The sequence below is a fragment of the Pogona vitticeps genome, chromosome 4 (assembly GCF_051106095.1).
Source record: "Pogona vitticeps strain Pit_001003342236 chromosome 4, PviZW2.1, whole genome shotgun sequence".
Taxonomy (NCBI): domain Eukaryota; kingdom Metazoa; phylum Chordata; class Lepidosauria; order Squamata; family Agamidae; genus Pogona; species Pogona vitticeps.
In genome coordinates, this window is record NC_135786.1 from 113294723 (window position 1) to 113320129 (window position 25407).

Sequence of the window (25407 nt, forward strand, 5' to 3'; positions counted from 1 at the left end):
ATTCGTGCCCATCTCTAATACAGGTACTGTCCATTTCCTACTACACTAACAGAATTTCTTATATAATTGAATATCTGCTCTCTGCTGTAATCCTGAATATACACTAATTGTGTGTTTGTACTAAATTGCTTTCCAGTGGCTGAAAGCCTGTTGTACAACTTTACTCTACATAAGGCTGATGCCATTGGATGCTACAGTTTTTCAGAAATCAAAGGTTTTTTATTCATCTCCAAACCTTCAAGGTTCCCTTGGAATCCTTTCCCCCTGGGGAAGCCATTGGAGGCTGTGTCTTTACTTTTAAAAAGCCATTGCCAGTAGAATGATTTGCCACTTCATATTTTACTTTCAGCCACTATATATCACCCTGTGCAAATGATGCATCTAATCTCCAGATCACACTCCCCCCTGCCTGCCCTATGTTACACTTGGTGAAGAAGATTAAGTTACTGGCTAAGAAAGTCCCAGACCAAGAAAAGGGGGAAGCAGGAATTATATATCTTGCTGAAGCAGACACTCAGACAGGGCAATCCAAAATCACAGTCCAGCAAGCAGTACGAATAGTCAATCCAGGTATTCCAAAACAAGGCAGAAGCTGTTGTCCAAGTTGCTTCCAGTATCTTGCAGATCCCACTGAAGGCTGTTTTCTAGCTGTGCTGTCGGACCAGCATGCAGATCCCAGTTGCAGGTGCTTAGATTGCAAGGGAAGAACCCAGCTGCAGGGTTTGATCTCCCTTGCAGCTGAGTGCTCTCCCTTGAGGCTTCAATACAGATTCCTGCCTTCAGCCTTCTTAGCTCCCGAGGTTGTCTCACCTCCTCCTCAAGACTCAGTTCCTGAACCCCCCCCCCCCCTCACATGGACAACTCACAGGCTCAGGCTCCTGGTTCCCTGAGTGTCTGGGATCTCCAGAGTCAAACAGACTTTGAAGTGCCCAGTTGCTCAGGCTCATCCTTGCTGGACGACTCCCCTGCTGACATTGCCCAGTATAAAACGTCAAATTAAGGGGATATGCTTGGCCATGAATAGGTCTCTGGTTGTCACGGAGCCATGACATCTTTGAACACAGCAGTTAATGAACCTTAGCAAAAACAGCAAAGTCCCTTGAGAAAGCTGCATCTTGCTTCTGTTAGTCAAATAAGGAAGCCTGTTCGGTAGTATGGGTGGGCAGTGTACCAGTGGACCCTGGAACCTTATCTTTGGTCATCCATACAAGATGCATACCATCAAACTGGTTGGTTGGTAGCTAGGCAAGTTCCTAAAAAGGAAGGTAAAATCACCATGAGCCCTGATGACCCCTGCTCTCCACCTATTAATCTTTTTTATTACAAAATGCTGAAATGTCACATTGTGTATGAAACTGCTTGATAGTCATTCAAATAAGTTTATTTGCAAATAAATAAATTGTTCAGATTGGCAACAATCTTGTGCAGTTGCACAGAAAGCATAACTTTTAGATACAAAGTGCTGCAAGTTCAAAAATCTTTGTAGACAGTATTTTTTGCACATGCAAGTTGTCATGTAAGAGATAATGACAACAGAGATTTCTTAACTTCCAACAATTTGTCTCTAAAAGTTGCACTTTTTGCATAACTATGCAATAAGATTTCAGCCAATGTTTATCCAGTATTTGTCACTGTTACTAAAAATACAGATTTTTTTCACATTGTTACCTTAACTCAGAAGCGACTTAATTATTATGTTTCATTTCTAGCCAAATATATTTATCTATCTGTCTCTCTGCGCACATGCACAAACATGCTGTGTTCAAGAAATTTTTCCTTAGGTGTAGAAACATCATCATGTGTTCTTAACTGTTTGTTCCTCCATTAAGGTGTTTTATGGGGGAGAATAGCTGCACAGTGTCATTTGATTGGTAATGCTAGGAGCTAAGAGTGTCTTAGATACAGAATGTTATGGTAACAGAATGTCTTCTAGCAGTATTACTGTCCCAGTAAAAATGTTTGTGCTTTAGATTAGTTAGTGCTTTTGGAAGAGGGTTGTTGGCATCTGTCACAATGTATGTCTGAAGTGTGTCTATGCCTGTCTGTTTTATACTAGAATCAAGAAGTAGATTTCTGGTCAAAATATGTGGTTTGCAATGAGCTCTAGTTTGCTTCTTTTTCAAAAGAGTTTTCTAATTGTAGCAGAAATTGCACACCCTCATGAATGAGAAGGAGGAAATGACTCATCTTTTTTTAAAAAAAAATCCTCGTTTTGGGAATGCTAAAAACATGTTTGGTTTCTGTTAGGAGTGTTTTGGTTTGTATTATAATTTGTCCTCATTGCCAATGTTTTGGAGAATGGGATTGCTTCTATTTCCCAATCTTGCCAAAAGCAACTTGTATTTAATAATGATGATAATGTTGTGAAGGACAAACGATTAAAGATGCAAGTATAGTTTCACTTGCCTTTAAAGCAAGTGATAGGTAAAGGTAAAGGTTCCCCTTGACATTTAGTCCAGTCGTGTCTGACTCTAGGGGGCGGTGCTGATCTCCCTCTCCAAGCCGTAGAGCCAGTGTTTGTCCATAGACAGTTTCCGTGGTTACGTGGCCAGTGCGATTAGACACGGAACGCTGTTTACCTTCCCACCATGGTGGTCCCTATTTATCTACTTGCATTTGCGTGCTTTCGAACTGCTAGGTTGGCAGGAGCTGGGACAAGCGACAGGAGCTCACTCTGTTGCGTGGATTCAGTTTTACGACTGCTGGTCTTCTGACCTTGCAGCACAGTGGCTTCTGAGGTTTAACCTGCAGTGCCACCACGTCCCTAGAAAAAAGCAAATGATACATATTCTAATAACTCCTTCCTGTACCAAGAGGTTGGCTTAAGGTCCCCAGTAATCTAAAATAACTTACATAGCAGTACCTCTCAACCCAGAGTCTTCCCTGTATTTATATCTGCTGTGTAGAATTCCCCGGTCTTAGCACTGTTAGCCATCTCAGTTTGGGATGTTAATAACAGCACATAAATTTGGAACTACCCACAGAAACCTGATGCACAGATAAAAAACTATTAATTTGGCTTTAATTTGTCTTAAATTGGCTGTTCCTGGTAGTTTAACTAAATTCCTAATTCCAACTCTGTTAGAGTTAGGCCATGCTACTAGAGAGTCTTCCCTCTCCCAGATAAAAAGAAACTTTTTGAATTTCAAAAGCGCAGAAAGGAAGGGGGGCAGATTGCTTATGATGACTGTCCTCTGTTTTAAGAGCCATAAATTCCCAACTGCTATCTAAGAAGGAGTTTGAAACCAACATGCATGCTGCAGCTATTTCTACCTAAGAATCTAACCTGGCCTCTACACCATCTGCTATGTGAATTTGGGACATTAATAATAGCACATACGTTTGGAGCTACCCACAAGGATTTGATACACAGCCTTGAAGAAGATGATTTATCATCAAAAGCTCACTTTTTGTTTTTGTTTTGTTTTTTATAAACTTAATAGCCAAAGATATCACCTGCTCCTGCGTTTGCAGTTTTAGACAGAATACTTGTTAGACACTTAATAACATGGTTTGCCATTGTAAACTGTACAAAGGCTTAGTGCTAATATAATCATTTCAATGTGACCTTTTTAATCTTGTGTATTTGTTATTTTATGTAGCTTATTACAACCTGTTGGAGTGGAAGCTGGACACAGCAGGGAATAAATAGAGAGAAAACAGGTTGTTCCTCCACTGTGCTCTGTAGAGCAAATCCAGAGGCTTGGTGAAGGGTTATAGTCGCTTAGAAAATACTAGTGTACCTGAGAAAACAGCAATACACTAGGATGGTTGTTGTGGGTTTTTCGGGCTCTTTGGCTATGTTCTGAAGGTTGTTCTTCCTAACATGTCTCTGTGCCCGGCATCTTCAGAGAACAGCACTCCGTGCTCTGGTGTAGTTTGCTTGGGAATTGAGTATTTATGGCTGTGAGATAGGCTTTTGTCCTTTTCAGGAGATGGGTGATTAGTGTGTCTTGTTGTGGGTGTATTGTTGTGATAAGGAGGAGAGATTATCTGTCACTGTGATTGATGGGTGTCATTAGCTGGTCCTTTCTGTGTAGTGATCCCCAGTCCTTGTGGTTGGGTAGAGTTCATTGAACTTTTGCACGCTGTATTTTTGAGAGCTGGGAGCCAAGTTTTGTTGAGTTTCAAACTTTCCTCTTTTTTGTTGAAGTTCTGTTGGTGCTTGTGGATTTCAGTGGCTTCCCTGTGCAGTCTGACGTAATGATTGCTGATGTTGTCCAGTATTTCAGTATTTTGAAATAGAATTTCATGTCCAGTTTGTTTTAGGGCATGTTCAGCTACTGCCAATTTTTCTGGTTGTTTTAGTCTGCAGTGTCTCTCATGTTCTTTGATTCTGGTATGGATGCTTCGTTTTGTGGTTCCAATATATACCTGGCCACAACTGCAAGGTCTCCAGTATACTTCATGTACAAATGGGCTGTACGAGGGTGAGTGTGTGCGGGGGAAGGGGGGAGGTCTGTCCCCGTGGCCAGGTCTGGCTCAGGCCATGGGCCAGCAGCGGGCTGCGGACCGGGGGTTGGGGACCTCTGTATTAAAGGATTTTAGACAGTATATCAGCTCAAGGATAAAACATATATCAGCTCAAATCTAAACAGTATCAGTACTTGTAGCTGTCCCATATGAATTTAGCTCCTTTACTCTGCAAACACATCCTGCTGATGTCAATTTAGCTGTCATGCTTGCTGAAAAACTTATGGGGAATGATAAGGGCCTTACATGAGCACTCCCAGATGGAGCTGTGCAAGTGAAATTGAATTCATGAGTTTTTAAATTGGTTCTGTAGGAGAGACCACTGCATTTAGCCTGGCCCACATGACTGCACTGTTCTTCATCTTCTCTATGATTCACACTAATGACTGGTTTGCTGGATATACTGTACTGTAGAAGCTTGCAGCTCCTGGGCATTAGTGTGAAAGGCTTTTGTCATATACACCATATACTCTGCGTATATACAGTCAGACTCTGTCAGAACCCACCCTCCCATGGAGCTGCACAAGTCTCAGGGAAACATGCAGTTCCCACAGAGCAGGGGCATTTTTCTCCCTGTTGACTGGTGGAAAAGCAAGGGAACCAAATAGAGTTAGAGGGGCTGTTCAGCTTCTTGCTGCTTTGAGGGTTTGGCCTGTATGGGGGTGTCCTAACAAATTTTGGGAATAGAAGTCCATTAAATATGAAAGCCCCATCTCTAAGAAGCAGCTGACAAAATGGAGTTAAAAATCCAAAATGAAAGCATAGAGCATGATGAAAAGCATAAGTATGTTGGAATTTGGTTGAATAAACAGTAGAATCATAGCCACATAATGGAAGTCAGAATAAAAATGGCTTCTAGCAGTGTCTTTAAAATGAAGAATGTAATATGCAACAGAACTTTGGAATTGTACTGTCAGTAACACAAGCTACCATAAATAAGACAGAGCATTTGAAATGTCAGTTTATCATAGTATGCTAAGAATTTCTTCGATAGAGGGATGATCCACAAAGAAGTACTAAAACAATTGAATAAAGATGAAGAAGCAGTATAAGAATGGAATCTATTATCTCAAGAGGTGGTGAGTGCTCCAACCCTGGAAGAATTCAAGAGTCAAGTAGACAACTATCTGCCATATATTTTGATTTAAATTCCTGCATTGACAGGGGCTTGATGGACTCGATGGCCTTTCATTAGAGGCCTCTTCCAACTCCATTATTGTATGATGTTGATTCTAGGTCATAAAACACAGAGAAAGCAGAAAGCTAGAGTGCTTGGGCCACATAACACGAAAGGAAAAGTAAGGAGTTCACTACAACCCATCATTTGGGTAACACAAATGGCAAAGACATGCAAAAGAAGAACAGTTTTTTGGCTGAAGTACTTTGAAAACCAATTTGAATGCAACACAGGATTGAAGTTTAGAGCTGCTGTGTCAAAAGTCAGAATAGCCATGATCTCTGCTGGGAGAGAAGCAAAAAGAAGCAAGCAGTAAATCAAGCACAAACACTGTGACATATAAAGCACCCAAAGTAAAAGCAGCAGAAAAAATAGAATAAGCACAACATTAAAGGTTGTGTAAATGCACCCTTTACTACACTTTTACAGTGGTGCCCCACATGACAATGATAATCTGTTCCAGCAAAACCACATACACACACACACACAAACCACAAAAACATAACCCCTCAGTCCAAACCCACCCTCCAAAACCCAGACAGAAAAGTTTTTTTTTAAAAGTCCGAAGCCTCCCGGCACTCCGCTGGCTCCGCTGCCTTTGGAGCTTTCAAAGGGCTTCCTCCGATGTCGGGGAAAGCCCTTTGAAACTTCTGAAGGCACCGATCATGGGGGTGAGGACCCCAGGGAGGTCTCCCATGGTGGCGTGCAAGCCCTGGGAGACCTCCCTGGGGGTCCCCACCGCCGCGATGGTTGGCTTTGGAGCTCTCTGAAGCCAAAAAGGCAGGGAGAAAGCGCGGGAAGTTTGAACTTCTCCCGCTTTCTCCCTGCCTTTTTGGCTTTGGAAGCAAGCCGGCCGGCCAGGCAGAAATCGGCTCTCTCCTTCCACCCGATGGTGAGTTCCCTTCGTGCCAGGCTGAGCTCAGCTGGCGCGAAGGGGACTCACCGTCATGTGGAAGGAGGGAGCAGATTTCTCCCTGGCCGGCTGGCTTGCTTCCGAAGCCGAAAAGGCAGGGAGAAAGCGGGAGAAGTTCGAACTTCCCGCGCTTTCTCCCTGAGGTTTCAGAAGGCTTCCTCTGATGTCGGAGGAAGTCTTTTGAAAGCTCCAAAGGCAGGGAGGAAGGGCAGGAAATTCGAATTTCCCGCCCTTTCTCCCTGCCTTTAGCTTCGATTTGCATTCTGAAGTAGGGTTTACTACTTGCGATGAGATCGGGTTCGTAACCCGAAATGTTCATAACTAGGGCCATTCGTTAGTTGAGGGCCCACTGTACAGCGAAAAAACCCATTGGAATGCATTGAAAACCGGTCAATGCATTCCAATGGGGAAAATACCTGGTTGTCCTGTGAAGATCCTCCATTGGGCGGCCATTTTGCGATCCCTGTCTTGCGAAAATAAGTCAGCAAAACAAGTTCGTTAAGAGTTGAGTCCTTGTATTCTTTCATTTTAAGACCTGAAAGCATGTCCATGAAGTCAAAAATGACACAGCACTGCTGAAGTTTCTTTAGGAACAACTCAGGTTGCTCTGTAGATGAGACCAAAACTGGGAGGAACTTTGCGACCTCTTCTGCCTGGCTTTCCTGACGGACTTCCGAGAAAATCCGTCTACTTTATCCACTGATGGAGGAGTGGTTGGTGCTGAGGACATATCCCTACTTGTAAACTCAAGGCCTCCTCCCACCCAGTGCAGGGCAACGGCACGGGGTCAAGCGGAGCAGGAGCGGAGGCGCCCTCCCCTCGGTTCCATGCAAGGCTCCACCGGCCCCTCTCTACCCTCCTGCCACCACCCTCCCGCCCTGGTGAGAGAGGCCACTGCCTCTGCTGTTGCCGCTACCGCCTCCTCCTCCTTCTGGCGTGGCTGCCTTCTCTCACATTCCCGGCAAGTCGGGCTTGGTGAAGGAGACGCACCGAGCCAGTGAGGAAACAAGCAAGCAAGCGAGGCCCAGGCTGCCGGCGGGGTGCGGTGAGGAGGCAGAGGAGGAAACGACAGCTGAGCTTGGGCTTGGCGGTGGCCTTCCTCTCCTGACTCTGCCGCACTCGCTGTTTCCTGTTGTCAGTCAGTCAGTCACGGAGCTCCCAGCCATGGCTTGCTCTCTCATTGCTTGCTTGCTCTCCCGCGCTCGCGTTCTCCGGCTGACGTGCACACTCGCTCACTCCCCTCCCCTCCTCTTGTGCTCGCTCGCTAGTTCCTTCAGCCGAGCCCAAAGCAAGCCCCGCCGCTTGCTCACAGCTGCACATGTTGCCTCCTCCTCCTCTCCGGCAGCTCTGCTCACAAGATGGAAGTGGAGGTGGAGGGAAGAGAGGAGGTCAGCAAAACAGCAGGGAGCCATTTTGCCAACCGCCAATCAGCTGTTTTTAATCGTTGTCTAGGGAACAATCGGTTCCCAAAGCAGGGACCTGATCGTCGTACAGTGAAAAAGTCCTATTGGAATCATTATTTTGCGATTGCTATAGTGATTGCAAAAAAGTCATCAAGCGATTCCGTTGTCAAGCGGAGTCGTCATAATGCGAGGCACCACTGTACTTGCTTATTTTTCTCACTTCTGCCCAGAACAGTTTTCGAAAGAGCAGGACCATTATCTCTCACAGCATTTAAACCAGGATAACTCGAAAGTGGGCTGATTATTAAGATGCAGGGGAAGCAGAGGTAAAGTGATACATTTTTGTTTCAGTTTCAGTGTGTTTTCTCTCTGTCTATTACCTGGACCACAGTGCAGCTCTTAAACTGGGAAATCATTGTTTCTTTTGGTAGAACTCTGGGTAGCTTTCCTACAAGGATGAAAGCTAACAAAACAGACTGCTCTTTACTCCTTTGACACTATGCACAAAATAAATAGGCAACAAATAACCAGCAGCTCAAAATAGAGGTAGAAAATAAGAGGTAAGTAGATGGATTTTGTTTTAGTAAACCTTGCTGACTTAATAAGGGCTTTCTAGAGATTTAAACTTTGTGAACGACAAGCCTTTTGGAAATGTTTCCCTCTTGTCTCTAGTAACTTGGGGATATTTCAGTAACTCAACTGATAACTGTTTCAAGGAACAAGTAAGGTTTAGTACAGCTACTTTGTATGAGTAACAAAACTTGTCTGATTAACAGAAAAGAGCAAGACATCTTTCATGTGGAGAGTTTGACATGTCTACATATACCTATTGCCTTTTGACAGCAAAAAAATTCCAAAGCAGTTTTTTCATAAATTTATATAGCATCAGATTGCCAACATGCGCTAGATTATGGTGAAAGCCAGAGAGTTCCAGAAAAACATCTACTTCTGCTTCATTGACTACGTAAAAGCCTTTGACTGTGTGGACCACAGCAAACTATGGCAAGTCCTTAAAGAAATGGGAGTGCCTCACCACCTTGTCTATCTCCTGAGAAACCTATACATGGGACAGGAAGCAACAGTTAGAACTGGATATGGAACAACTGATTGGTTGAAAATTGGGAAAGGAGTACGACAAGGCTATATATTGTCCCCCGGCTTATTTAACTTATATGCAGAATATATCATGCAAAAGGCAGGACTGGAGGAATCCCAAACCGGAATTAAGATTGCCGGAAGAAATATCAACAACCTCCAATATGTAGATGATACCACTCTGATGGCAGAAAGTGAGAAGGACGTAAAGAACCTCTTAACAAGGATGAAAGAGGAGAGTACAAAAAATGGTCTGAAAAAAAAAAAGATCATGGCTACTGGTCCCATCACCTCCTGGCAAATAGAAGGGGAAGATATGGAGGCAGTGACAGATTTTACTTTCTTGGGCTCCATGATCACTGCAGATGGTGACAGCAGCCACGAAATTAAAAGAGTCCTGCTTTTTGGGAGGAAAGCCATGACAAACCTCGACAGCATCTTAAAAAGCAGAGACATCACCTTGCCAACAAAAGTCTGTTTAGTCAAAGCTCTGGCCCATGGTGTCACGAAGCATTGGACACATCTAAACACTAAACAACAGCAGCAACAACAATATAGCATCATGAGGGTTAAAAATGAAACTTGCATTAGCTCAGTGTTAAAATATATTTGAGAAAGAAATCTTGCATGTAATTATTTACATCTTTGCATTGGCTTATTTCACTATTTCTTTTGACACCTGAAGGAAGCCCAGCTGGAAGAGCTCATTCTTGGGTGACACCAGTAGAAAAACCAATAGGTCACTCTATTAGGAGCTTGAGTCAGTTGCTCTTTTGTTCCTCTTCAGTTGCAAATTAATTGTTATTGATAGTGAAAGGAACTGCCAATGAAGGCAGGAATATTAGTTACCCTATATTTACAGTCTGTCCCTCCACCCCATTAGAGATGGACCAATTAAGATGGTCAACCGTCCAGAAGTTTTATAATCTGAAGGGTCCCTGGATGTTCTGGGGGATTTTCCAGTGGACAAAACTAGCAGTCTTTTTGAGGCCTTCGTACTGCTGTGAAATACAGCAAGATGTGATAGATCATCGTCCTGGGTGGCCCCTCCTGGTGTTCAGCATTCCAGGCAGTGAACCAGGTTGGCAGATCGCTAGAACATATTTGGTGGAGAAAATGTCATAAAAACAAACATCCTTATTTGATGAGCCTGCTAGGATTGTTTATGTTCTTAAACACTACTTGTGAATTTATCGTGATTTTACATTGAATACTGGTTCCACTCATTATTAATATGATCATCATCTAGTCTGTCCTGCATAGTACCAGAGGATGCCTAATGATCTACATAACCAAACACAGTTAAAACTGGTTGTTGTGGGTTTTTTGGGCTCTTTGGCCATATTCTGAAGGTGGTTCTTCCTAATGTTTCGCCAGTCTCTGTGGCTGGCATCTTCAGAGGACTGGAGTAGCACTCTGTGCTCTGATCATTACAAACATCTTCTGAAATACAATAAAAGCAAGACAAACAAATAGTAGTAGAAAATGTGTTTGTATTTTTATTATGTATGTATTGATTGGCTGTATGAATTGCGTGCTATCAAGCTGATTCAAACTAATGGTGATCTTAGTAGGGTTTTCTAAGGTATGTGAACTATTTAAGAAGTGGTCTTATGATTGCCACCCCTCAGTGAGTTTCTCTTATCTGAGTCGGGATTTGAACCAGTCCCTTGAATCTTGTCCATCGCTGTGTCCAATGCACTACAATGGCATATTTATTTATTATTTATTTACAGCTAGTTAAGTTCATAATAAAACTTTCCTCCACTGAGTTCAAGGTGATATCTATCAGGCTCTTTTCCTCTCCACTTTGATCCTCACAATGATCCTGTGAAGTACATCAGTGTGAGAGCAAGTAAAAGAAAATGGCTGACCCAATATGACCCAGGGCTTTTTTGTGACTCATTGGAGACTAGAAGCTAGAACCCCTGGGTCATATCACTATGGTAGTGTATAAAAATGGTGAGTAAGGGGCTGGGGGGGGGGAGATTCAAGACCCGGCCAACGCTGCTGTCATATTTGTGATTTAGACAACCTGCCAAGTGGGGCATTCCTTACATTCCCTCCCTCAGGGGGTTTGTGGACCCAGCCTTTCTGTCTGCATGCTTCTCGCAGTGAAAATGCACACCAAGGAAGTTCTTGTTACCCTGGGGATGTTGTCTGTGGTAGCGTGTGACCCCTGCACATTCTGCCTCTTCATGAAGAGACTATTTGTGTCGGCCTTGCGTTCATCCTGGGTAGGCAGTTCAGTGAAAAGGGCTCACATAAGCTATGTGCTTTCCTTGTGTTCGCTCATCTACTGATGGAAAGAAATCCCACCCACCCCCCAAAATTTGGCAGTTACTTGAGGATAGGGTGGAGGGGGGGGTGCCTAACTCCATTGTCTGTGCCAAAGCTTCCGTGTTTATATGTGTCATTTCCCATATGATTTAGCACGAGGACATAGTAAACCCTTTGTCTGCAAATTCAGTCTCTGAAGAATGGAACTGAATAGTATAAAAACCTTGAATGGGTCCCTTTATCTTTTTGAGTTACACTGCTCCTTGTCTTGTCATTTTCTGCAGAGTAAGAGTTCTTCTCTTCACAAGAGAGTCTAATCTGAAATCTACAGCATATATGGCTTTGAGATCTTTCTAAAAGGGCACTTGTGATTATAGGCACATTATACTAGTAAAACGTAGCCTGCCTTCTCTTGCATAGATTCATATTTCTGCTTGCCACAGAAGATCTCTGTCCTCTCTCAGTCAGAATCTGTATTAATTGTGGGAAGAAACAGCATGCACTTCTTTGGGCTGAGTGCATTTATGCGTTTGGGAGGAGCAGTTCACGTCTGAAACTTTATGCAGAGAATGAAACTGTGTTCAGGCTTTTAGGTAGTACAAATCTTATGGACTAAGAAGAATCTAAACTTCTGGTTTCTATCTGTTGTGGAATTCCTTTAATGGGGTTTGATGATTACTGAACAGGAAGGGTCTTTTTTGAGTGGAGGGACTTTCTACCTTTGCTTTTTAAAATTGTTTTAAAGGGGTTTTACTTAGTCCTTTAAAATTATTAATATGTTTAATTTTAAAAATATTGTAATTTATTTTATTGTTAAATATTTTAATATTTGTTGTTTTTAATTCTTTGTAAACTGCCTTGGATCCTTTTGCTGAGGGCAAGGCAGAGTATTAAATGCATACGTACATACGTGCATGCGTACAAATGCATACGTGCATACGTGCGTGCATACATACATACATGCATACTCCCCACCTCCTTTCTTTGTCAGTTAATGGCTAAATGTATTCTCGAAGGCTTTCATGGCTGGGATCTGATGATTGTTGTGGGTTTTTCGGGTTCTTTGGCCCTGTTCTGAAAGTTGTTCTTCTTGACGTTTCGCCAGTCTCTGTGGCTGGCATCCTCAGAGGACTGCAGTAGGAAAAATCTGTCCAGTCCTCTGCTCTTTGTTGGATAGTTGAGTATTCATAGCTGTGGGAACAGCTTTTGTCTTTTTTCAGAAGATAGGGGTGATCAGCCTGTTTTTTGTTGTGATAAGGAGGGGGAGATTATCTGTTACTGTGATTGACGGGTGTCGTTAAGCTGGTCTTTTTTGTGCAATGATCCCTGGTCCTTGTGGCTGGGTAGAGTTCATTGACCTTTTACAGGCTGTATTTCTCAATATCGGGAGCCAGGCTAAATGTTGACCTATTATCACAGGGTAAATTTAGGTTAGAATATGTGTGATGTGTACCTTCCCAAGACTGGTCTTTCTCTTCTAAACCCAGGAACCCTAAAGTTCTAGCCAAGCGGTTGTTGTCAGCCAATATCTTGTCTTTTCAAGATCATTTTTGTCTGAAAATTGGTGAATGTAATTAACTCTGGATGTATGTATTTTCCTTAGGGTAGCCACTGACCACAACGTTGACAATACAACAGGCATTCTGAGAGAGTGGCTGAAGAATGTACAAAAATTGTACCACTACGTGGAGTGGAGGCCCTTGGATGAACCTCTGTGAGTAGACATTTCTAATAAAATAGAGTCACCTAGTGCAACAAACTGAAGGATCCCTTACAGTCGATTTGTAAATGGGGCCGTTTCGCCTTCAGTTTCTTTATGTTGGGTTGCAAATCCTACCTAACCTAGCCAACCTAGCCAACAGTCCAGGAGCGTGGTGATTGCAGTCTAGCAATGTCTGAAGGGCCATAATCACCAAAGGCAAAGTATTGTTGCTCCAGTACAATATGTGTAACTTGCAGCCTCAGTAACTCATTTGAGGAGCAGTTCCCAGACCTGTGGGCTACCAGTTGTAGTCCTGGCAGGTTTTTTTATATTTGTTTGTTTGTTTGCTTGCTTATTTGCTTGTTTAGTGGAATACAAAGGAACAGGGAGAAGACATGCATCACTTGCATGGTGCTAATGTATAGTCAATCACCAGCTTCCCTCTTCTGGATATAATGTTGTAAATATTATGCTAATGTGTACCTCCCATGTAATATTGCTGTGAACTCTATATCGGCCTGCTGTGTGACTGTCCCAAATGGCTTAGTACAGTACCTGTCTTGCTAGTATATATTATTAGCCTCTTAACATGCTAGTAATGTCAGAGCAAATCCTGGGGAAAAAATAACGATCGCTTTTAGACTGGCTCAGACAGCATGATGCTGACCAGGAGATTCTAGGACTTAACAGGCTGAAAAGTAAATTTCCAAACTTTAGGGAAAACAGAGAATACTAAGAATAGAGCAACAACACTGTATTGGATCAGGTGTTACTGTATCTTGCCTAACATTCTGTGTTTCCAGCAGTAGCCAGCTAGGTGTTTGTGGGAGTTCACCCAACAGGGTCTAGAAAGGGTGGCTACTCTCTGTTGTTTGTCACGGCGCCTGGCAGTCTCCTGGCTCTATGCGTGGAAGCTCCCCCCCCGGGAAAGCTATCACTCCCAATAGCTCCCTTCTCCCATGTTCTGCTTCCTTTGTAAAGGAGCCTAAGTGGGGTCTTGACTTGAGAACTTAATCCGTATTGGAAGGCGGTTCTCAAGTCAAAAAGTTCTCAAGTCAAATCTGCATTTCCCATAGGAATGCATTGAAAACCATTTGATCCGTATCTGCTCTTTTCCGTCCATGGAAACTAATGGGAAGCTGCTATTCCGCCACTAGAGGGGGATATTTTGTTTCTTTTTTTCTTAGGTCAAGAAAGGTTCAGGGAAGGCAGGGAAAATACAGTCCAGGCAGTCCAGTACCAGGCAGTCCGAAGACTGTCTCCCAATCCAGTCTCTAAACACTGGGAGGAGTGAGGAAGCAGACAGGCACCCTTTTCACTGGCCAACAGTTAACTGAAAGTTCAAATTTTGCACTTTCCCTGCCTCCCACGTGGTTTTTGTTCAGTTCTTAACTCAAATCTAAGTACTTAAGTCAAGTCAATATTTTCCTATGAGAGCGGTTCTTAAGTCAAAATGTTCTTAACTCAAGCTGTTCTTAACTCAAGACCCCACTGTATATTTCTCTACATTTGTTTGGTGTGATAAAGCTAATTTGTGTAAATCTTGGTCTAGGCTGTAGAATAAAATATTTTTACACTTACGTTTCTCCATTAAGGCACAACACTAAAATAGGGCAGGAAACAGTGATATTGTATTTTCCTTTAAATCAGCAGATCCTAACCTTGGGTCTCCAGAAATTCTTGGACTAAAATTCGCAGAAGCCTTCACCACTAGCTCTGCTGGCCAGGATTTCTGGGAGTTGTAGTCCAAGAACATATGTGGACCGAAATTTGGGAACCATTGCTTCAAATCCTGGATATACACTCTAGAAATACAGTGGTGCCTCGCTTAACGAGTGCACCGTACAACGACGAAATCGCATAGCGATCCCTTTTTTGGGATCGCTAATGCGATCGCTCAACGAGCTTTAGATAGGGTGAAATTCGCTTTGCGAAGATCGGTAAGCGTTTCGCTTACCGATCTTCACAAAACGAAGCTCCGACAATCAGCTGTTCGGCGGACAAAATGGCCACCGGAAGCCCCAAAATGGCCGCACGCAGCGTTTTCGCGCCCTCCCCTTGCTTAGCGAGGGCGCGAAAATGGCTGCCGGCCATAGGAAACTTCGCTGAACGGTGAGTAAAGGAGCCTTTTGGAACGCATTAAACGATGTTTAATGCGTTCCAATGGCTTTCCCTGTCCCGTTCAGCGAGGCACCACTGTAAATCTAAAAGTGTATTTCTTCTCTCAGAACCTTTCAATATTTCTGTTCTAATTTTTTTGTGCAGAGGGGAGGATTTGAGATGACAGTGTATGTGCTCCACTTTTTAGTTTTTTGCATTAGCGTACTAAAGTTAGAAAGTAAATAGCACTTTGTAATCCTGTGGGAGCATCAATGTGTAATATGGCACAGTGGCATTAGTTTTATTATTTTATGTTTTTCAGGTCTTACCCAGAGGAAATTGGGCCCAAACATTGGCCATACTCCAGGTTCACCCATGTGATGAAGCTGAGGCAAGCTGCTTTAAGAACAGCAAGGGAAAAATGGTCTGACTACATCATGGTAAAAAAAAAAACAACAGTTCTGGGCAGTTGTGCTCCCCCCTCTTTCCTTTTCTTAATTTACTCACTGAGCTTTTTAGAGAAATATCCTGTGTCTCTCTGGGCTGGTAATGAAGGAAACTGGAAACATAACATCAGGCAACTTGTACTACAGTTTTCTCCCTCCTGCAAAGGCAAAGCTAGAAAAAGTTATTTTTTAGATTATAGTCCCAGAATCCCAAAGCTGGGGATTCCCTCATGCAGGCTACAGGACTGGAAAACTTTTATTTTTTTAAAAAAAGTTTCTCTCAGTTCTGCTCAAATGTCTACACAGATCTCAGTACTGGGGATATGTAAAGCTCAGTGCAACCATTACGGACAAGAGAAGTCCTGCATCCTGTGCCTGTTGTTGTAACCAGTCCTTCCAAATACTGGGAGCATAGAGAGATCATTGTATATCTTTGGGCTTGTCTATACCCTCCTTTTGGAGCCAGCTGCAGCAGGCTAAATAGGGTCACATCGAAATGGTATACAGAGCTGAAGAGGCCCTATTTGGTCCCCACCAGCCCACTGTCAGAAGCAGGAGGAGACAGGAGGGGCCAATGGGAGGGGTTTTTGGTTGCTTTTCTCTTGAAGAACCAGTCAAGAAAAGCAAACAAAAATCCCTCTCTTGTCTCCTCCTGCTGCTTATCCCTTGTAAAAAGCCAGGGCCACACACACAAACACAAACACAGGCACACACAAATGCAGGCATGCATGTGCACAGGAGAGTGTGGCCCTTCAGATGTTGTTGTGCTGCAACTTGCACTGTCTCCCACCATTAACGGTTCTGGCTAGAGGGGGCAGAGCTTGCAGTCCAGCTTCATCTGGAGGGCAACAAATTGCCCACTGCTGCTCTGCAGAGATGGTAGATGCCAAATGGATTCGGAAATGCATTTAGTCACCCGCCACCCATAAGTGTGTCATACACACATAGCTAAAAGTAATGCATACCTCCTTAGCTGGTATGTAAAAAGGTGCTCTGGAGTAAGCTGCATATTCAAATGCTGTAACTGCAGTTGAAAAACGTACTGCCTGTTTCTGCACATGCACATATCCCTGGGAATGACTTTCTTTAATGCTGGTTGGGAGACAGTTATCTTGTTTTATTTCTCTTTCCACTGTGTGAATTTAGGACCTAGCAAGAGCAGGGGAGCAACCAAACATCTATGGCAGGTTAAAAGTTTTGACCTCTAACGGCTCTAACTAGGTCCACTGCTAAAGTACCTGGAGATTTCTGTCCTTATTTATGGAGTGGACAAGTCCCCAGGCTTCATTCCAACTTAGTGGTGAGACTAGAGCATCCCTTTTGGGATGTGCAAACAAATAGTTACAAAGTGTACCACTATTTGGTGTTGGCTTTGGTACAGTGTAAATTTTGCATAGCTTAAAGTTGACAAATTAGCGATGGAAATCTCCACTAATTTTGTTCATTTTGTTGTATCTCAAGATTTAAAGATGGGTAATTCTATATGGACTGGCTCCCTAAAAGAAGGCACACACTTGAGTTTACAAGAGCTGTGCAAGGCAGTAAAGGATATTTACAGGACAGTTTTTTTACAGGATATTTTGGAGATCACTCATTCATAGGGTCGGCATACGTCGGAGGCGACAACAACTCAATTTTTAAAATTCTATTTTATTGGTTTTAGAACAATTCTCTTGATCCAGTCTCATGTATGAGTTCCTAATATCTTCAAGATCCTGATACACTACTTTATCCATTTTTTTATAGTTTATAGATGCTGATAATTTTCTGACAAACCCAGAAGTGCTAAACCTGATGATAGCAGAGAATAAGACCATTGTGGCACCAATGCTGGAATCTCGGTCTCTCTACTCTAACTTCTGGTGTGGAATGACACCACAGGCAAGTGATTACTTATTTATACAGCCCTGTATATGTTCTTATGATACTTTTGATACATGACCAAATAAAAGTAGACAATTCCCTCTCTTGGGGATATGTTTGAAAGTAGGGAGCTAGGGGTTGAGAGGATGGGGAGTGAACTAATTTACAAGCAGTGTGCCGTGTGCATTCTGTGTACTTCACATCTCCTTTTAAGAAGCAGGCATGTTAAGAGTCAGAAACCCCTTCCAGTGACTTACTGAAAATCTGTTCCAGCCTCCAGTCCTTTGTAGGGGGCTCTCACTGCACAATATCTTGTGGGAACAGAACATTAGCATTGTTCTAAATGACATATGTAGAAACAATGGTTTGAAGGAAGCCTCCTGTACCATGCTGAGATTTGGCTGGTATTATAAAGTCTAGATATTCAACCATATCTTTGCAAAAGCTCTTGGGCAATATTTCCCAAACTTGAGGGCCCAGATGTTCTTCACTGGCGGTGACCACAACCAGTGGTCAAGTCACAGAACATCAGGAGCCCCACGTTTGAGAATCTCTAGTTTATGGCAAACAGTCTTTCAAAATGAAATGTTCTTGTCACTGATTTGCTGGGCAGTTTACACCACGAAGGAAAGACTTTCCAAAAGTAATTTGCATCTTGCAAATCAAAGAAAACACAATTTTCCCTGCCACTCCTCTGCTTTTTCTATTGCATTTCCAGTCCGGTGATTTCACTCTGCTCTTCATGATTTTTCCGCTTCTGGGGATTAACTGCTGGCACACAGGCTGAAATCAGTGTACGGCTGGAGCAGCAGCGCTGCAGCAGTTTTCTGGAACATGAGCAGCCCCAGACTCTTAGCAGTTTGGCATGAGTTTTGTTCGCTACCTTTTCCTTCAGAAATGTCTGGGTTTCTGTTTCTGACAAGTGGGAATAGCACTCAGCAAATTGCTAGCATATGCTTGGTCACAGTGAAAATTAAGGCAACAAAATATTTGCACCCCTTTATTCTCTGCAAAAGGACTCCACACCACATGCTGCTTTCATGACTCAGTGGTTGGAAAGCCCTTTCAGACCTGCCTGTGTTTGTGTCATTCCGTTCTTGTGTCTTGGCAGCGAACTGGAAAGCTGTGTTTTTCTGGGTAGACACTTGGGCAATTTTTTCCATCATGGACAAGGCTCACTGAGGTGGTGGAAAAATACTTGCCAGTGCGTACACTGTAGAATTGTGCAGGGTGGCAAAATATTTACCTGACATCAGGTTATGTAGTCTTTCACATCCCCTTGCCTTAACCGCCAAATTCAAGGAGAGTTCCCAAAGAGCTATAAAAGACATTTAAAGACGGTCTATTTGTGGCATTCCTTCCTGTATTTTTTAAAGGTTCAGATTCTCTTCACATATATCCAGATACCACAATCCATTTCATCTTGGACAAAATAGGTCTGGGCTATTCCTTACAAGCCAATAGCACAAAAGAAAACTAAATTGCAAAATATGCTCCCAAGCCCATAGCTATGGGGGGACCTAAATCACTGAGCTTTCCATCTAAAACCCTTGATCACACCAGTCTTTGCTTGCCCAGCCTGCATGATTGCTTATTTCTTATGGAGAATGTGGGGCCAGTTGTGTTAACTGTACACGTAATCTGTTTACAAGTTATCACACCTCACTGACTTTTCATTTAACTATGCTGGTCATCCTCATAATCTCTGGGCACTCCCGCTCAGAATTTTTGGCCTGTATACTCCTTGATTATAGAAATGCCTTCCACAGCATTTTTATTCAGTATCATGGTGGCCATGGACAATAGGGCCAGTGTCCGCTCTCAGCTTGTAAAATCTGTGCTGTGTTGCTCTTTCTTGTGGGGCTGAGATAGGTGTTTTTTTTTTTTTTTTTACAAATTGCTCTTTGAAATGCAGGCAGAAGAGAGAAAGAAGCTTGCTGAGAGCTTCCTGGCTGGCAGGAGCTCCTTATTAGTTTATTGGGATGCTGCCTTGACATAAGACATACTGTAATTCTTAGAAAGTTGGGCATTTTCCCATAAAGCATTTAAAACATACCTAAATTCTATGTAGATCTATTATGAAGATGTCCTGGTGCAAAAGCTTTCCTGCCAACAAAAGTCAGTTCAACTTCATGCAGTAGATTTAAAATCTAAATCCTGATCATCATTGATTAGAGATTAGCAGAATTCTTGCAAGCTGACTAGGGAGCTATTGCTAGCAATATCCAGCCTACAAGCAAGAAAGTCCTATCCCTGTGGTGAACAATCTGGCCTTTAGATCCAGACAGCTCTGAAGATCATCACACACTGGAAATTCTGGATTTTACTTCAATTTTTATTCATTCATTCATTTATTGGAGACTGTTCTAATCTGCATCTTCATCTCCTGGGCACATGCCATGTGAATAATCTGTATATTCTCCTTTTATTCCAGGGCTACTATAAGAGAACACCAGATTATCCACTGATCAGAGAATGGAAGAGGACTGGATGCTTTGCTGTCCCAATGGTCCACTCTACATTCCTGCTTGACCTGAGAAAAGAAGCATCAGATAAACTGATGTTTTATCCCCCACATCAGGACTATACGTGGACCTTTGATGACATCATCGTCTTTGCCTTCTCTAGTCGCCAGGCAGGTTGGTAACCCTTTGAGTAACTTCTGTGTGGTTCCAGGGAACTTTTGACCTGCAACAAGGGTTGGGCAACCTTCATTTTTGGTTGAGGACAGCATTCCTCTGGGAGAAATAGCTTCTGGGAGAGAAGAGAGCATGCAAGGCATGGGAGAGGCTGGAGCGCAACCTGAGTGAGCCAAGTGCAACCCCTTTCCTTTCCCAGTTGTTAGACAGAGCCCTATGCAAGGAGAAATGCCCAACACAGGATGGGGCTTTTGACAAAAACTAATATATACATATACATATATACATACATATATACATATACATACATATATGTGTGTGTGTAAGTGTGTGTGGACAAAAACATGCCTTGTCATGTCCACTTTGCTGTTTCACAAGCTTCAGGTAGTAAGTTTCATTTTGAACTGCTGAACATGATCTTCATATCCTGCGCTCACTACATTAATCTCACAGAGAGCTCTTAACTAAAGTTGGAAGGATTTGGGCTGAGGTGGTTGTCTCCAGCGTACTCTCCTCCCCTCCTCCTTCGCCCCCCCCTCCAGCCAGTCCGCTTTGGGTCCTTTTCCAGGTGTCTCCCATCATTTGCCCATTCCTCCTTGCTCTCCGGTGCAGGACCTTCCCTGTCTGCCCCTGCCTGGACCCTCTGGATCAAGCTGGGCAAGGGCAGCATTCTGTTTTATTTATTCATTTATTGCACTTATATGCCGCCCATCTAGACATTGTCTACTCTGGGTGGCTCACAACAGCCAAAAAGAATTAATATATAGTAACAATTTATCAACAATATACAATGATAACAATAACTCAAGATGGGATGAAAAAATAAGTAGTGCCTGGAGGGAAGGCCTGTCTGAATAACCAGGTCTTAAGTTGGTTTTTAAAGATGCTCCGCGAGGGAGCCAAATGGATCTCGGAGGGGAGTTTGTTCCAAAGAGAAGGGGCCACTGTGTCTTGTTTTTTCTTTCCAGACCTCCCTTGGCGTTAGGCCCCTCAATCGCTCCTCCTGACTAGATCAAGTGGTGCAGGTAGATCTAGGTGGGAGGAGGCGCTCTGCCAAGTATCGAGGTCCTAAACCATTTAGGGCTTTGTATGTGATCATTTGAACTTTGAAGTCGACACGGAAGCAACGGGCAACCAGTGCAAGGCAGCCAGAGTGGGAGTGATACATTGTGATTTCCTCACTCCACTGAGAAGACTGGCCGCTGCATTCTGCACCATTTGAAGCTTCCGCATCAGTCTCAAAGGTAGCCCCACGTAGAGCGCATTTCAGTGGTCTAATCTCGAGATTATGAGCGCATGGACCGAAGTGGTGAGCACCCCAGCATCAAGATAGGGACGCAGCTGGGCAATCCACCAAAGATGGTAATAGGCGGAGCGGACCACTGACGCCACCTGAGTTTCTATGGTGAGCGCCGGATCCAAATGTATCCCCAAGCTGCGAACCTCACTCTTCGTCACCCCCCCAAAAGAGAGGGAGTTTCCCAAACTTCTAGGAACAAAGCCCCTCACAAAAAACCATCCCCATTTTATGATAAGAGACAAATGCTCAATTTCACTTGAAATAACTGTAGAGAACGTTATAGTACAGTAACTGTTTAGGGGCACATCAGTACAAAATTACCTCTGATGTGCTTCTTACTTTTACATGGAGAAATGTTAGGAAAGATCAGCCTCCCCTTGAATTAGTGCAGTGCAAATATCTGTCACCTCCACTGATCAGCTTTTTGTGGACCAGCCATAAGCCAGGGGTGGGCACAGCTGCACCGAAGTGAAATTCCAGATGTTGTTGGGCCTCAACAATCCTTGACCTCAGTCAGAGTAGCCAGTCATGAAGAAAGCGGAGAGCTGCAATGCAACAATCTCTGGAGCGCCGCACACTGTTCACTGTTGTTCTGAAAGAAGAGAACAAGTGTTTATAAAAAGTATTGAGCAGCCTGTCCATATCATAGGTCTATCTTCTTTGGTCTGGGTTTGGGCTTCTCTCTTCTTGCACCACGGGAGGGCAGGGGATCCTGAAATCCTCCAAATGTTGGTGAACTGTTGTTCCCATCGTCCCTCCCCATTGACCTGGCAGAGTGTGGCAGATGGAGAATGGAGTCCAATAAGATCTGCAAAGCCTCAGGTCCCCTGGTCCTGCAGTCAGGTAGAGGCTAGCTAGGAATCCTCTTTGCTTCTGCAAAATGTCAGAAGGCTATTTGAATACAACTGGGCAAACGGTGGTGTTTGTGGACTCAGGTCTTGAGGTCTCAGTGTTCATATACATGGCCTTGTTGTTATCATTTATAAATGAACCTAAAACGCATAGAGTGAAAACGAGATCGTCCCTGTATGCTGGTATATGAGTGACCTAGAAGACACAGTGGAAATAGAAAAAGGAATAGAGAGGAAAATGGAAAACAGGCACGCTGCACACAAGGTGGTGGTAAAACTGTGAACAATGAAAACTGTGCCCAAAATGTGTGCAACAGTTACTCTGGAATGATCACACAAATATATTTTTACAAAGAGAAGTACGTTTGAGATGGGGGAATGAGGGAACTGGGTGTAGGAGTGTGTAGTTTTTTGTTTTTTGTTTAAAATCATGGTCAAATCCATTAAGTTCAAGATACCTTTTCAACTGTTTCCCATAATGACAGCTGACAGTTGAACTGGGGTCTGGCAAGAGTTGTAGTCAGCAGCTTGGCTTAGAGCAGGGAGTTCATGGAAGGGCAGGCATGCGCCTCCCTTTTCCCCAGGCAGCCCCACTCAGCTAAAAGGAATGGTGGAGGGAGGCTTCGTTGTTGTGCTGTTAATAATCTCAGCCAATTGGGTCTGCTTGGAGATTAATGTTCAGTTTCTGAACCTGGATTCCTCCACTTTCCCTGTCCCACCTGGAAAGAGTCAGAGGGGGAGAGAAAGAAGCAAGTGGAAAGTAAGGTCTGGAAGTAATTGGTTTTGAACTTCTTTGTATGAGGCAGCTCTTGAGTGGCTTGACTTTCTGCAGCTTCTTAGGTCTGCTGGTAGTTTATGAGCTGCTCTAATTTGCAGGCCATCACAATCTCTGGGGTGCCTTTTCTATTTCTGTTAGCTTTGGGCTCAAATACCAAATCTCAGAATCCAAGACGAGAGAGTCACATGTGTTTTCCCCATGGAACTGATATGGCGAAATCAGCAAATGCAATTGTGGTGAACCTTATTTTACTACGTGCAGTTAGGCATGAGGACCTGTTTCTTTTATTCTCATTAAGATCATTACTACACAATATTGTAGGTCACCTTTTCTTTCACTTTTAATCCTACTGTGAAATGCAAATTCCCCTTTCTTTCTGCTTATGGTTTTTTCCCTTTAGATCAAAGGTGGAGAACAGAAGGCCCTCTACAGGTTGCACTGCAGCTTCCATCAGCTTTAGCCAGCATACTCAATGGTTAAGGGACTTCCAGTCCAACATCATCTGTAGGGTCACACGTTCCCAATCTCTAAGCTAACTTCTGAGCTGACAGACAGAGACCAGTGTATTGATTTCTATGCCTAATATATTACTTTTGTCTGCAAATTATGGGTTCTGCTGCTTCCCTGTCTCCTCCCCTCTCCATGGCCCTCAGCTCTGACAATTAAACAAATGGGAGTGGACAGAAACGTATTCTGTATTTTCCTTGTTATGAAGGATTAGCCTCTCTGCCTCCAGGACCAATCCGAAATGCCATCTGAAAGAGGTCAGCCATAGCGACCACCTTTCCTTCATTAAAAGGTCCCACTCACATGTCTACCCCTCTTTTCCTATCCCAGGCATTCAGATGTACATCTGCAACAGAGAACATTATGGCTACCTCCCAATGCCTTTGAAAGCTCAGCAGACGCTAGAGGATGAAATTGACAGTATCGTTCATGTGCTCATTGAGGCAATGAGTAAGTAATACATGTGGCAGCCCACATCTCTTACCTAAATCGCACACGGTGACCTCTGCATATTCTTGCCAAAAGCAGCCCTTTGAATTATGATGTTTCTGCCGCCTCCCCTGACAGTGGGACTGTCGGGCTCCCTGGCGAGTCTCTTCTGCAGAGCAGGGGCCATGAGGTGAAGTGGCAAGTCCATGTGATGAGATCAGAACTGGAGTGATTCGAATCATATAAGAGATGCGTAGGATTTTGCTCTCTGTTTTACTCTTCACATTTTAATTTCTCACTTCTTGTTAGATTTTTTTAAAAAAGAAAGAATCTTCATTGGCAACTTTGGGTTTGAAAGAATATTCATGTCTATACATATTGTGGCATCTCATTCAGGTGCCAACCTGGAAGGACCATCCCGGGTGAGGCAGCTCAGGAGATAGCCTTGGTGCAATCCAAAAATACCGCCAGGTTATTTGTAAGAAGAGTGCCCTGGTCCCTATGAACCTGCTCAGCTAGAACATCCAGCCGATGCTCTCATCCATCCACCCTTCAACATACCGCAAAGTTAAATTTTTGCAAATTAAGATTTTTTCAAATGAATATATTTTTCTCAAGGATATTCCTCATCTCTTCCAGTTGACCATCCTCCAATTGAACTTTCAGAGTATATCACCATTCCCCCAAAGAACCCAGACAAGATGGGATTCGACGAGGTAAGATGATGTCCAATTTAGCGTGCTAGTTTTTGTAAGCAGGAAAAGGACGGACAAAATCTAGTGGGACTGACAAGTGGCTGTTGTTGTAAATGAGTCAGTTTAGGTGCCAAAGGCTGAATCTAAATGGCAAGCAAGATGTAATTTATACTCTGATCGGTGAGATCCTATTTGTGTATGTGTGTGTGTGTGTTTTATTTATTATATCTGTCACTATTTAGTATTTTGTGACATATTATTTTGTTCTAATAAGTGTTGCCCTACTGGGGCTTTTACATGTTTTCAGAGGAATAATATAAATATATAAGAGGGGGGGTTGTCTGTGTCTTTTGTGTTGTTGTTTTCATTTATTTTGCTTTCAGAACATCGCAGCTTTATTGCTATTTCCCCGCAAGTCATGATTACATTGCCTGTAGTAATTGAGGCCACAATTACTACAAAAAGATGTTGAGGTTTTTTTTTTGAGGCAGAAAGCAATATCTTGATCAAGGAGGAGGCCTAAATTAGATGTGACAGGGGAAAAATGAAGGTTCTTCAATCTGTGTTTCTCACACACAGGTGAATTTGGGGGCTGGGAGGGCATTTATGGATAGATTCAGTGGGAGGGGGTGGTGGTTTCTCCTCCTCTCAACCAGGAACCCTCTTGCAAATGCTGTAGCAGTATCTGCGAGGGGGTGGGGTGGGGGGTGGAGGGGTTGGTTCCACAATCTATTGTGGATGCCTGAAACTGCTGAT

At 43.3% G+C, this 25407-nt stretch overlaps 1 protein-coding gene across 1 annotated transcript in view; it reads left to right on the forward strand.

Annotated features, from left to right (window-relative positions):
* COLGALT2 (collagen beta(1-O)galactosyltransferase 2) overlaps positions 1-25407 on the forward strand; it is a 61325-nt gene that overhangs the window by 25830 nt on the left and 10088 nt on the right. The window contains exons 2-7 of the mRNA XM_020795085.3: positions 12945-13055; positions 15466-15583; positions 17336-17470; positions 19887-20091; positions 23858-23977; positions 24596-24672. Of these exons, the coding sequence (XP_020650744.3) occupies positions 12945-13055; positions 15466-15583; positions 17336-17470; positions 19887-20091; positions 23858-23977; positions 24596-24672 (766 nt within the window). The remainder of the gene's footprint in view (positions 1-12944; positions 13056-15465; positions 15584-17335; positions 17471-19886; positions 20092-23857; positions 23978-24595; positions 24673-25407) is intronic.